Consider the following 12,050-nt stretch of genomic DNA (forward strand, 5'->3'; position numbering starts at 1 on the left):
AGCTTTTAAACCAGTCCTTGGAGGAACCCTGTGACGTGCCAACCCCCCAAGGGGACTCTCTCTTCCTCCAGGGTCGAGCACATGGCTCCGGCCCTCCTGCTTCACCCCACGAGCTCTGCCTGGCACGTCGCACTGAGCCAGACTCCTGGAGAGACCTGGCTGCTCTGTGGGGACCAGTGTCCCCCAGCCAGTGTTTGCAGTGACATCCCAAAGCCTTTTCCACACAGCACACGGTTTATTGGTCCCCGGGAACCCAGCCTGGGAGGTCCCTGGGGCCGCAGAGAGAAGTGAAGGTGAAGACACAGGCCAGGGCCCCACCCAGCCGAGCTGCTGAAGAGCCAAAACTGGATCCTGTCTCCATCTCTTTCAGTCCCAGCTGGGAGCTCCTGAGTCCCACCAAAACCCAACCCTTCTTCTTTGTGGAGCCTCCGTTGGTCTGGTTTTGATCCTGAACGCCCAGTTCCTGCCCCCCAGCCATGTGACACCCCCCTCCTGTCCCTGCTCTGCCCCAGGAGCAGCTTTTTAACCCTTTGGCACCCACTGGGCAGACATGCAAAGTACAGAAGGAAACTGAGGCACACCGGCATCAAAACTATTACAGAAAATTCTCTTTCGGTACGTCTACACTATCGGGGGTTCGCTTTATCTCAGGTAGTGTAGACGCGATAAATCGATCCCAGATCGCTCTCCTGTCCACTGCTGAACAAAGTAAGGAATTTTAATTCAATCTAAGATATGTCGACTTCAGCTACGCTCTTCTCAATCCGCTTGAGGAAGGGAGCGGGAGAGACCCCCTGCTGAGCCCTCACTCTGGTCTCTTTGGGGCTGGCACTGCCTGCCAGGGGAGAGCGCCCCCTACTGAGCCTCTGCCCTGCTCCAGGGGATAATGGAGCATGAGCTACTCTCCACCAGGCCCCGGCTTCCGAAGGGCTGACAGCTGAGCTCCCCGGTGGCTGGTCAATGTGTCCCCTTCTCGGGGGTGGCAGGTCCCTGGGCATGGCTGGGCCATGTCCCCATCTCCTCTCCTCCCCCAGGGCTATGTGCTGGCAGAGCGTGGCTGTCCCCCAGAGCTGGGTGCAGGGCTCTAGGCCGTGTCCCCTTCTCTGCCTCTCCCCTCCCCCTGTGCTATTGGGTGTGTGGCCGTTCCCCAGAGCTGGGCGCAGGGTCCTGGGCTGAGTCCAGGGCACTGGCTGGCTGGGACTGGGCGAACCCGGGCCTCACCACCAGCTGGTGGAACACTCCAGGCAGGATGCGGAAGCCGAGGCGTTGCAGGGAGTGCAGCGAAGGCTCGTTGTGGAGCAGCACCCAGGCGTAAACAGGGAAGCCGCGGGCATGCAACTGTGCCGCCAGCGTCCCCACTACGGCCCTCAGGTGGTGCTGGCCACGATGCTCCGGGAGGGTGTAACCGTGTGTCAGGGCAGCCAGCGGGTCGGTGAGGGACCAGGAGATGGGGGTCCCCTCAGGGTCCAGCAGGCAGGCGCTGGGGAAGTGGCGGATCAGGCGGCTCAGGTAGCGCAGGCTCCAACTGTTCCCCCCAAACATCCAGGTGTCTCTGAGCAGCATGGCGTGGGCGGGGGACACGGGCGCCAGCCTGAGCCCCTTCTCAGGCCTGCAAGACAGGGCAGGGGGATGAGAGACATGTGGGGGGCGGGGGGTGAGCAGATAGGGGATTGGCCTGGGAAGAGGAGGGGGTCAGCGCGTAGGTGGGGGGAATAGATCCAGCATGGGCAGGGGTAAGTCTAGGGGAGAGGAGTGGGGAGCGACCCAACATGGGAGGTGTGAGCACAGTGGGAGATTGACCCAGCTTGGGGGGCAGGATGCAGTGAGCTGGAGTCTCAGGGGTTGGCCTGGTACAAGGGAGTGAGCCTTTGGCAGCAGAGATTGAGCTGGTATGACATGGCATAGGAGAGAAGCAGGGTCTGGCGGCGCCATCCTCTTCCCAGTTGTGGGGCTGAGCTGGCCTGGATAGAAAATTGGAGGGGGTGGTTTTGCCAAATCTCAAACTGGGGTGGGGGGCATGGAAAGTATCCTGCGGGGGAGGGGTGTGCCACCCAGCTCTGAAGGCAGCGCTGCCGCCAGCAGCAGCCCAGAGCTACGGGGGGCGTGGTAGGGCATTGCCACCCCTACTGCTGCGTAACATTTGGCCTCTGCACTGGGAGAGGAGGCTATGGCAAATCCTGGGTGACTATAGCCCCCATAACGCTCCCCCAGTGCCTCCCATGGAGGGGAGGGAGGCTGGAGAGGGGCTGACCTGGCACAGGAAGAAGGGGTGTGAGGCTGAGGGGCGATAGACCCGGGCTGGGGGAGACGGGGGAGGGGATCGACACACTCCCGCGGCCTCAGCACGGGGGCTGTCTGACAGGGCCCAGTCCAGCCCCAGCAGAGCCATCGCTGCCGATGGGCCGTGGCTAAGTTCAGCTTCTGACATGAAAGCACCAGGGCTCAGTGGGCAGCGAACCCCCTGCCCGGGGACCTACCCGCTGACAGGGAAGAGGGGACCAGGGGGCTCTGTGCTTGGAGCCCCCTCCCCTCAGAGGGGACGGCTCTGGGGTCAAGGACCCCTGGCTGCCCGTCCCAGGATACGGAAGGTTACAGGCTGCCCCTCCCCCTGCTCTCCCCATCCTGGGGCCAAGGAGGTTCCTTGGCCAGGCTGGGCTGCCCCTACCCCCTGGCGAAGCTCTAGGGCTGACTCAGCCCTGCCCCAGAGCAGGATGGGAAATCCTTGGCAGCATGTGCCCAAGGCCTGGGGCTGTGGTGATGGCCTCACTCTGCCAGCACCGTTAGCCTGGGGAACTCATTGACACCAGATCTGGGGCACAATGGAGACCTCTGGCCTGGCACCCCGGGGTCCTTCCCTTCCCCCAGCCCCGCTCCCCCCTCCATCTATCACAGGCTGGTTGTGTGCATTGCCCCATTCTCTCACACACCTCATATCTGGGGGCACCTACCGGTACTGGGGCATGGCAGGCGGGTCTGGGTGCAGTAGTAGCTGCTGCCGATACGTCTCCATCTCAAGCCCCCTGGCCCTGGCGATGTCCCTGATGTTCTCGTATACCCCGTCCTGCAGCCCTGCAGGGACAGCCATGCGCTGTCAGCAGGGGCCTCCCGAAAGGTGCCCATGGATGTGGGGGGCCCAGCTTGGTGGGGGAGAGCAGCAGGGAGGGGCCAAGGGCCACTGTGAGCCGGCATGACCCAACTGGGGGTTCCCAAGCTTGGCGCATTCGGGATCCTGGGTCTGGATGGAGAAGGGGCCCAGGTGAGCTCATTGGGGCTATTGGTCTGTGGGGGGGGTGGGGTCCAGGCAGGCTCCTCGGGGCTATTGGCCCACGGGGGGGGGGCACAGTGGTCCTCCCCCCATGTGGCAGGTGCTGGATTGAGCAGGGCTGGAGGGGCTCACCCAGTATCTGGAAGGCCTGGTCCCAGTCGATGGTGCGGCTGTTCCCCAGCAGGGCCCGGCAGGCGCCCTCGTCCCGGTAAAAGGCCGTGTACAAGTTGGTGAAATAATCACTTGGGTCCCACGCCACCTGCAAGGGGGACACTGGGGGTGAGCGCAGCTTCTCCCCCCACCCGACCTTCAGGGACGGCATCAGGGGAGCTGGGCAGAGCGAGCCCCAAGTAAGAGATTGAGGAGGGGGGAAGGGATCCTGTGAACAGAGCCAGGGGGCTTAGGGCAGAATGGTACAGGGGATTGGGCAGCAGGAAGGGGAAACAGGCTGTAGGGCAGTGGGGCAGCCAGGAAGGGGAGGGGTACAGATGGCATCAGGTGCTGGAGGGGAGCGGGTCAGTGATGGTGTCAGGTGGGGGAGGGCAGCGGGGCAGTGATGGCGTCGGGGCGGGGAGGACAGCGGGGCAGTGATGGTGTCGGGAGGGGGAGGGCAGCAGGGCAGTGATGGTGTCAGGTGGGGGAGGGCAGCGGGGCAGTGATGGTGTCAGGTGGGGAGGAGGGGCAGTGATGGCGTCAGGTGGGGGAGGGGAGAGGGGCAGTGATGGCGTCGGGGCGGGGAGGGCAGCGGGGCAGTGATGGTCTCGGGTGGGGGAGGGGAGCGGGGCAGTGATGGTGTCAGGTGGGGGAGGGCAGCGGGACGGTGATGGTGTCAGGCGAGGGAGGGGATCGGGGCAGTTGTGAAGGGCCCAGCAAAGGCCTCACTTCTCTGCGTGGCCGGGTGAGGACCATTTTGAACTCTGGCCATGAATCCACCAGCACCTCCTGGCCAGCCGGGTTCCCGCGGTTCACATGCATCACCGTGCCGTAGACCTGCCAAGACACAGGGGTCAGAGTCTGGGGATGTCCTGGGTCCCCAGGATCGGTGCTGGGCCCCAGCTTTTACTCTGCCCCTTGGAGGAGCCCTCAAAGTGCCAGCCCCCCAGGGGGCCCCACTCTTCCTGCAGGGCAGGCCAGGGCCTCTGAGATGGAGCTTCTGGGCTCCAGCCCTCCTGCTCCACCCCGTGGGCTCTGCCCGGTGCCTCCCACTGAGCCAGACCCATGGAGAGCCCTGGCCGCTCTTCAGGGGCTCCCACACCCCAGCCTGGGTTTGCAGTGACACTCGGCAGCATTGTCGAGCCAGGCCAGTTTATGAGTCACGGAGCAGCCTTATGTCAGCAGAGAGAACTGGGGGTATTTAGTGTCCATTGCGGTCAGCCAGGGCCCAACCAAGCTGGAGTGAAAGCCCCTTTCCAGGCTGTCTCTGTCTCCGTCTGACCTCCTTGGCCAGCTCCAGGTGAGAGCCTCCATCTTTGTCCAGCACCCCCCACCTCCCAGTCCTGTGCTCTCGAGCTGGGGTCTAGAGAGGCGGGGAAATCGAGGTGTCATCAGCACTTGCCTTGTCTCTCTGGCCCCCTTGGCGATCTGAGTTGATTACAAGAAGTTCCTTAAGGACCCTTTATTCCACCGTCACAGGGAGGTGACACCCACCCCTATGTCTCTTAACCTGCCCTGAGAGTAAACTTAATCCTCCCCCTTGCCCCCACAACTGGGTAGCCAAGCAACACCTGGGGGAAACTGAGGCACACATAGTGTTGTAAAAATATTACAGAAAAATTCTACTTTATTGCAGCACTTCACTGGGCAGGGTCACTTTACCCAGTGACTGTCCCAGTGAAGTTTGAACCCACAAATGCTACCCATAGACGCCACAGCATCTTCCCCATCCCTGTCCTACCAGGCACTGTCAGCATGCTGACCGCTGGCTCTAATCCACCTCACCCTTCCACTACACAGCTCAGAGCAGTCTCACATCCATCCACCCTTAGGGTGGGTCTGGTTGCTGACACTAGCAGGGCGCAGTGGGGAGTTTTCATGCAGCCTCAGCCCCCTTTTGCCACCCCAAAACCTTTGGGTTGGTAACTGGGATGGGATCCAGCCACTGCAATCCCCCCTCCCCATCTGTCAGGGAGGGTGGAGGGTCGTGACCCCCCCTTCCTCCATGTGTCGGCCGTCTTGCCTGTACCCTGGGGTGTCCTGACCCCTCAGCTGGGGTAGGGAGTGACCCCTTAAGCATTTGGGGGATGGGTGTAGGTGTGTCCCCCCACAAGGCTGGTCTTAGCCCAGCCATGTCTCTGGGGCGCTGGTGTCCCAGGGTCTGGTGATGCAGGGGGCTCCCCTACGCTGGTTGTGTCCCAACCCCAGGACTGTGCGTAAGCCAGGAATCCATTTCCCCTCCTGGGGTTAACCTGTTGCCCTCACCCCAGGCCAGGACCCCCCTGCTGGCAGGCTGCAATTCCAGGTCTTAAGCTTGGCCATGCCCTGCCCGTGTCTGCCCATGCTCAGCTGGGGTCTCAGCTCCCACCAGGTTCAGCTGTGACTCTGTTTCCCCAGGGAGAGCAGGCTGCGAGCTGGCTCCCTTGGCCACAGCCTCAGGGAAGTTCTGCGGAGCCCGTGTGACACACATGTCCCATGTGGAGATTATGGGGGATGTTCCTCGGCCCCATTCAAATACAGGGGTCTACTTCCAGACAGACAGGTGTCCTGAGCTTAACAGCCTTTCCTTAGTGTTACAGGCACCCGGGGAACCCTGCTCCCTGCCGGCCGAGCTCTTTGCCGTTTCACTGACACCTCCAGCCTGAGCCTCTGGCTCCTGCGGTTCAAACCCTTGGCTGGGGCAGGGTCAGGGACTGGATTTTGTCTGAAGGTGATACCATAGGTGGCAGGTTTGTATAATTTTTGGTGGGGCCCAAAATGGTGGTGCCCCCCCGCTCCCGCCCTGTAAGCCGATATAAAATGAAGCTACAACGCGTCAGTGCCACAAGATTACAAGGGTCAATTAAAAGTGGAAAGTCAGAAGCAGCACTTGCCTACTTCAATATACAGTATTATATTTTGTTGCATCTGTTGTGATGAAGTGGGAATGTTCTTAATATTTTCTCTGAATACTGTGTGGGTGCCTCAGTTTCCCCTGCAAGATGCCAACTGAAGGTGTTGGGGACAAAGAGATCAGGTGGCCTCCTTGTCCAGAAGAGACACAGAGGCCAGAGGAGGGAGTGTCAGTTTGGAGCTGGCTGGGGAAATTGGGAGAGACCCAGAACTTGGTTCTGGGCTCCCCACCCCCCAAGATGGACCTGACAGAGGGGTTCTGTTTTCTGTACCAACAAGCTCTGTTTAAACTGTGTTCCCGTCATCTAATAAACCTTCTGTTTTACTGTCTGGCTGAGAGTCACATCTGACTGCAGAGTTGGGGTGCAGCGACCTCTGGTTGCCCCAGGACCAGCCTGGGCAGACTCACTTTGGAAAGTGCATGACGTGGAAGGGCATGCTGAATGCTCCAAGGTCAGACCCAGGAAGGTGTAAGCTTCTTGCCCTGGAGACAGTCTGCTCCGAGAGGAGACTCCCAGAGTCCTGACTGGCTTTCTATGGAGATGTTCCAAAGCATCACAGCATCCCCTTCCACACCGTGCACTTCCCAGAAGTCCGCACAGGCACTGACACTCCCTCCTCCGGCCTTTGTCTCTTTTCCAGGCATTAGGAGGCCACCTGATCTCTCTGTTCTCCAACACCTTCAGTTGGCACCTTGCAGAGGAAACTGATTTGGGAGAAATGAAGTAAAAGCTGCCCAAACCGAGCTTGAGCACTCCTGAATTTTGAGGTGTTCAAATCTGGAAGGCAGGTGCTGGGGGTGGGAGAGGGCTGTGGGCTCCATGGGGGAGCATGGCAGCAACTGTCTGGAGCTGCATGGAGCCAGATACGCTGGTCTGAGTGGCACAGTAAGCGGTTTGGGGGTTGGTGAAGAGGTAGGGAGTTCCGGGGGGCAGTCAAGGGACAAGGAGCAGGGGGAGTTGGATGGGGCAGAGGTTCGAAGGGGCAGTCAGGGGACAGGCAGCAATTGGATAGGCATGGGAGTCTAAGGTTTATCAGGGGACAGGTAGGGGGTGCGGTCCTGGGGAAGTTGGGGGGGGCCTCCGGCGGGCCCAGTTGGGGACAAGGAGAAGGGAGGCTTAGATAGGGGCTGAGGTCCCAAGGGGCAGTTAGGGGCCGGGGTCTCGGGAGGGGGTAATTGGGAACAAGGACCAGTGGGGCTTAGAGAGGGGGTGGAGGTTCTGGGGGGCAGTTGGGGCAGGGGTCTGGGGAGGGGGCAATCAGCAGACAGAGGCTGGGATTCAAAAGGCTCTGGGCTGCTGGCAGCCGCGGGGATCCCAGAGCCCTTTAAATCCCAGCCCCGGCTGGGAGTCAGAGGACTCTGGGCTGCCTGCAACCGCAGGGAGCCCAGAGCCTTTTAAATCCCAGCCGGGGCCGGGAATCAGAGGGCTCTGGGCTGCCCGCTGCGGCGGGGAGCCCAGAACCCTTTAAATCTCAGCCGCGGCTGGGATTTAAAGGGCTCTGGGCTGCCTGCAAACGCGGGGAGCCCAGAGCCTTTTAAATCCCAGCCGCAGCCGGGAATCAGAGGGCTCTGGGCTGTCTGCTGCGGCGGGGAGCCCAGAGCCCTTTAAATCCCAGCCGCGGCCGGGAATCAGAGGGCTCTGGGCTGCCTGCACCCGCGGGGAGCCCAGAGCCTTTTAAATCCCAGCCGCGGCCGGGAATCAGAGGGCTCTGGGCTGTCTGCTGCGGCGGGGAGCCCAGAGCCCTTTAAATCCCAGCCGCGGCCGGGAATCAGAGGGCTCTGGGCTGTCTGCTGCGGCGGGGAGCCCAGAGCCCTTTAAATCCCAGCCGCGGCCGGGAATCAGAGGGCTCTGGGCTGTCTGCTGCGGCGGGGAGCCCAGAGCCTTTTAAATCCCAGCCGCGGCCGGGAATCAGAGGGCTCTGGGCTGTCTGCTGCGGCAGGGAGCCCAGAGCCCTTTAAATCCCAGCCGCAGCCGGGAATCAGAGGGCTCTGGGCTGTCTGCTGCGGCGGGGAGCCCAGAGCCCTTTAAATCCCAGCCGCGGCCGGGAATCAGAGCGCTCTGGGCTGTCTGCTGCGGCGGGCAGCCCAGAGCCTTTTAAATCCCAGCCGCCGCCGGGAATCAGAGGGCTCTGGGCTGCCTGCAACCGCGGGGAGCCCAGAGCCTTTTAAATCCCAGCCGCAGCCGGGAATCAGAGGGCTCTGGGCTTCCCGCTGCAGCAGGCAGCCCAGAGCCCTCTGATTCCCTGCCGCGGCTGGGATTTAAAGGGCTCTGGGCTGCCTGCACCCGCGGGGAGCACAGAGCTTTTAAAATCCCAGCCGCGGCTGGGATTTAAAGGGCTCTGGGCTGCCTGCAACCGCGGGGAGCCCAGAGCCTTTTAAATCCCAGCCGCAGCCGGGAATCAGAGGGCTCTGGGCTGTCTGCTGCGGCGGGGAGCCCAGAGCCCTTTAAATCCCAGCCGCGGCCGGGAATCAGAGGGCTCTGGGCTGTCTGCTGCGGCGGGCAGCCCAGAGCCTTTTAAATCCCAGCCCCCGCCGGGAATCAGAGGGCTCTGGGCTGCCTGCAACCGCGGGGAGCCCAGAGCCTTTTAAATCCCAGTCGCAGCCAGGAATCAGAGGGCTCTGGGCTTCCCGCTGCAGCAGGCAGCCCAGAGCCCTCTGATTCCCGGCCGCGGCTGGGATTTAAAGGGCTCTGGGCAGCCGCGGCGGCGGCAGCGGCGGGGGGGCTCTCCAAGCAGGGGAGAAAATATATTGGTGGGGCAGAGCCCCTGCTTGGGATTTATTCATGGGGCTAAAGCCCCAGAGCCCCATATAAGTCGGCGCCTATGGGTGATACAGAAAGTCTCAGAAGGAGCTCAGAGCTGATGTCCAGGAGAACCATCACTACCAGCCCCCCCAAGTCCTGTGATCGCACTGGGATCGGAGCCGTGGGGAGGGCTTCTCCCAGTAGCCAGGTGGCTTCCATTTAGGTCACAGCCTGGGTCTCTTGCACATCCCAAAACTCTTTTATATAAACCTCAGGTGTCAGCTCAAACATAAGCAGTGGAGCCTTTTTTAACAGTTCCCAGCCCCCAGTATTAACGCCGCCCATCTGGCTGTACGGCTCTATGGCTTTGAGGGACCGAGTATGGGGGTGAGACAGCAGAGCCGGTCTGCAGAGTCAGCCAGGTTCAAATCACAACCCTTCTCAAAGGCAGTGAGGTTGGTGTCTACAGCCCCTCCTCCTCCTTAAACGGACAATTTGGTATCCAGCTCCCTGCGGAATCCAGCATCCCTGGGGCCTTTGCCCACTTACCCCTTGATGGGTTCTCTCGCCTCCACATCTCCAGATCAAGCTTTTGCTGCATTTCTTCACGTTTTTGCTGCTTCTCACAGCCAGCTGGTTCCCTCTCACAGTCTGCTAGCGCCTTTGCTTTCCACGCTAACTCCTGCTGCTTCAAATCCATTGGAGGGGAACCAGGTTGTGAGGACACCCTGCTGCTGCTTCTGTCACTCTCGGACCCTCATCAAACCCCACCTGCGTCTGGAACCTGCCGCTGAGTCCTGTCACCCTTCTCCAGCCTGCAATCAGCTGTGTCCTGTTGAACTTCCCAACGGTTCGCCCTTTCTCCATTCACAGGTTTGCGATGTGGATCGTAGGGTGGTGGTTATACACCATTTTCTTGCTGTTTCCTTTGACGCACTGTGCTTTGCTACTGGCCCATTCAGTATCTCACCCCTGGCACTAACTGAAAGCAAACTGCCTGTGTCACTTAGCAGTGGGAGCAAAATCAATCTCCTTCCCCCACTGGGTAGCCAGGGGAAACTGAGGCACACATAGGGTTCATACAAATATTACAAAAATGCCCATTTTATCAAGGGTGTAGCAGGGGGAGGAGGGAGGAGTCAGAGCCATGGTGAGGAGCAGGAGGAATTTCAGAACTGGGGGGTGGGAGGTGCTGGTGGTCAGAGCCATGTCCAGGCACCCAGCTGTCCTACACTGTGATTGGCTGCCATGGAGCCGCCCACATGTTCATTAGCTTTATGCAAAACCTGCCCATACTAAGATTGGCTGGCACAGAGCCTGCTTGTGCTCTGATTCAATGGGCAAGTCCTGGCGGCTACGCTGGGTGAGCAGCAGGCATTGGTGCTGGGTATGGACTTTCGGAGGCAGGGGGCGAGTGAGGACGTGGCCCAGGGGGAGACCCCCCCCCCCCGCTACCTCTACCCTGGGGGAGGAGCCTGCCCTCCTGCTGCTACCCCTAACCCAGGGCAGGGGGCCTGTGTGACAAAGTAGAAGCTTTCTGTAGTATCTTTCTGAGTCCCATGTGTGCCTCAGTTTCCCTCTGTGTCCTGTACTGCTCTGCGCAGCGTGTGAAGGGGAGGGACGGGTTGTGACTCATGTAACAGCCTGGCTGGAGACCAGCATCATTAACCAAGGGAATAAACTACACACGCGCCAGGAGGGTCTGGAGAGACCATGGAAACCCCAGTGGCTGGGTTTGACGTTCACACCGAGCGAGCGAGATTCCCCCCTCATGGCTCTGCAGGCGAGAGGCCCCCAGCTGAAGAACAGACGGGTCAGGATACCGGGCTAAGAGCCGGCTTTTGCGGGGTCTCAGCAGCTGTCACCTTGGCCTAAGAACAACGGGACAGAGCCAGAGCCAGCCATGGGGAACGTTGCGTCTTGGCTGGCTCATTGCCCAGGCTTGGCCAGGCTGGGCTGTGGCTTAACCTTTGATTCCCTGTGCTAACCTGAGGAGTCTGTAGCCAGGGGACTAATGAACCGCTCCTGTGTTTTGCAAAGGCTGCCGGGGTCTCTGCCAACACCCACCGCAGGGGCCCGGTCCAAGCCTCTCGCGGGCGTCTGGCTCAGCTACACTCGCTGTAGGGAGCCACGGAGAGAGATGGGAGGGCTGGTGTCAAAAGCCCAGTGGTGGAGGTCACGGTCCTGCCCCTGTGAGCTGTGTGCAGCCTCGGGCCCTGGCCCACTCCAGGGGTCGCTCCCAGGGGCCTGGTGAGAGGCTGGGGTACAGCACATCCCCTGTGGATCTATGAGAGCCTGCCCGGCCCCTGAACTGCTGCCCCCCGACCTGGAGAAAGGGTCTGCCCCCCAAACTGCTACCCCCTGACCAGGTGGATGGGCCAGCCCTCCATGTACCCCCGACCCAGGGGATTGCACCCCAGCCCAATATGTGCCCCATCACCCAGGGGACTCCGAGGAACTTTCCCCTGCTCTCTGCCCAGCCCGAGGGTGGGAGGGTTCGGCCCTGCGGGGGCGGGCGAGTCCTGGTCACCGGCAGCGTGTCAGGCAGGCCCCGCCGTAGCATCCCCTCCAGCAGCCGCAGCTTGGAGGCACAGCTCAGGATCAGCATCGCTGGCCGGGTTGGGCCTTCACAGCTTCCAGCAGGACAGTGCGAGGGACACCTGTGGGGCAGGAGACCCATCAGTTCCCTCTGACTGTCTCCTCCCAACCCCAGAGACCAGCTGCCAGCTCCCAGCCCTGCCAAAATAGCAAACACTGTGTAGACCCCACAACAGCTCACCAGTCTGTGCGCAGCCCCCCGTGTGTTCACCAGAGACCTTACACTACCTAACCGGTCTGTGCGCAGCGCCTGTGCTTACCAGAGACCCTACAATAACTTACCAGTGTGTGCGCAGCCCCTGTGCTCCCAGAGACCCTACAATAACTTAACAGTCTCTGCATGGCCCCCTGTGTGTTCATCAGAGACCCTACCATAACTCACCAGTCTGTGTGCAGTG

General features: G+C 61.1%; 1 protein-coding gene across 1 annotated transcript; it reads right to left on the reverse strand.

Moving 5' to 3' along the window:
• Nucleotides 1–728: 728 nt before the first annotated feature.
• LOC120404042 (glycine N-acyltransferase-like protein 3) lies at nt 729–11,846 on the reverse strand. Its single transcript, XM_039536050.1, has 6 exons — nt 11,585–11,846; nt 4,148–4,255; nt 3,398–3,524; nt 2,949–3,069; nt 1,188–1,609; nt 729–835 (listed from the first exon to the last, which is right to left on the reverse strand). Exons 1-6 carry the CDS (start codon nt 11,732–11,734, stop codon nt 729–731), a joined length of 1,035 nt encoding a protein of 344 aa, XP_039391984.1. The 5' UTR covers nt 11,735–11,846.
• Between the last annotated feature and the right edge of the window lie 204 nt (nt 11,847–12,050).

This window comes from Mauremys reevesii, linkage group 4 (genome assembly GCF_016161935.1).
Source record: "Mauremys reevesii isolate NIE-2019 linkage group 4, ASM1616193v1, whole genome shotgun sequence".
Classification (NCBI taxonomy): domain Eukaryota; kingdom Metazoa; phylum Chordata; order Testudines; family Geoemydidae; genus Mauremys; species Mauremys reevesii.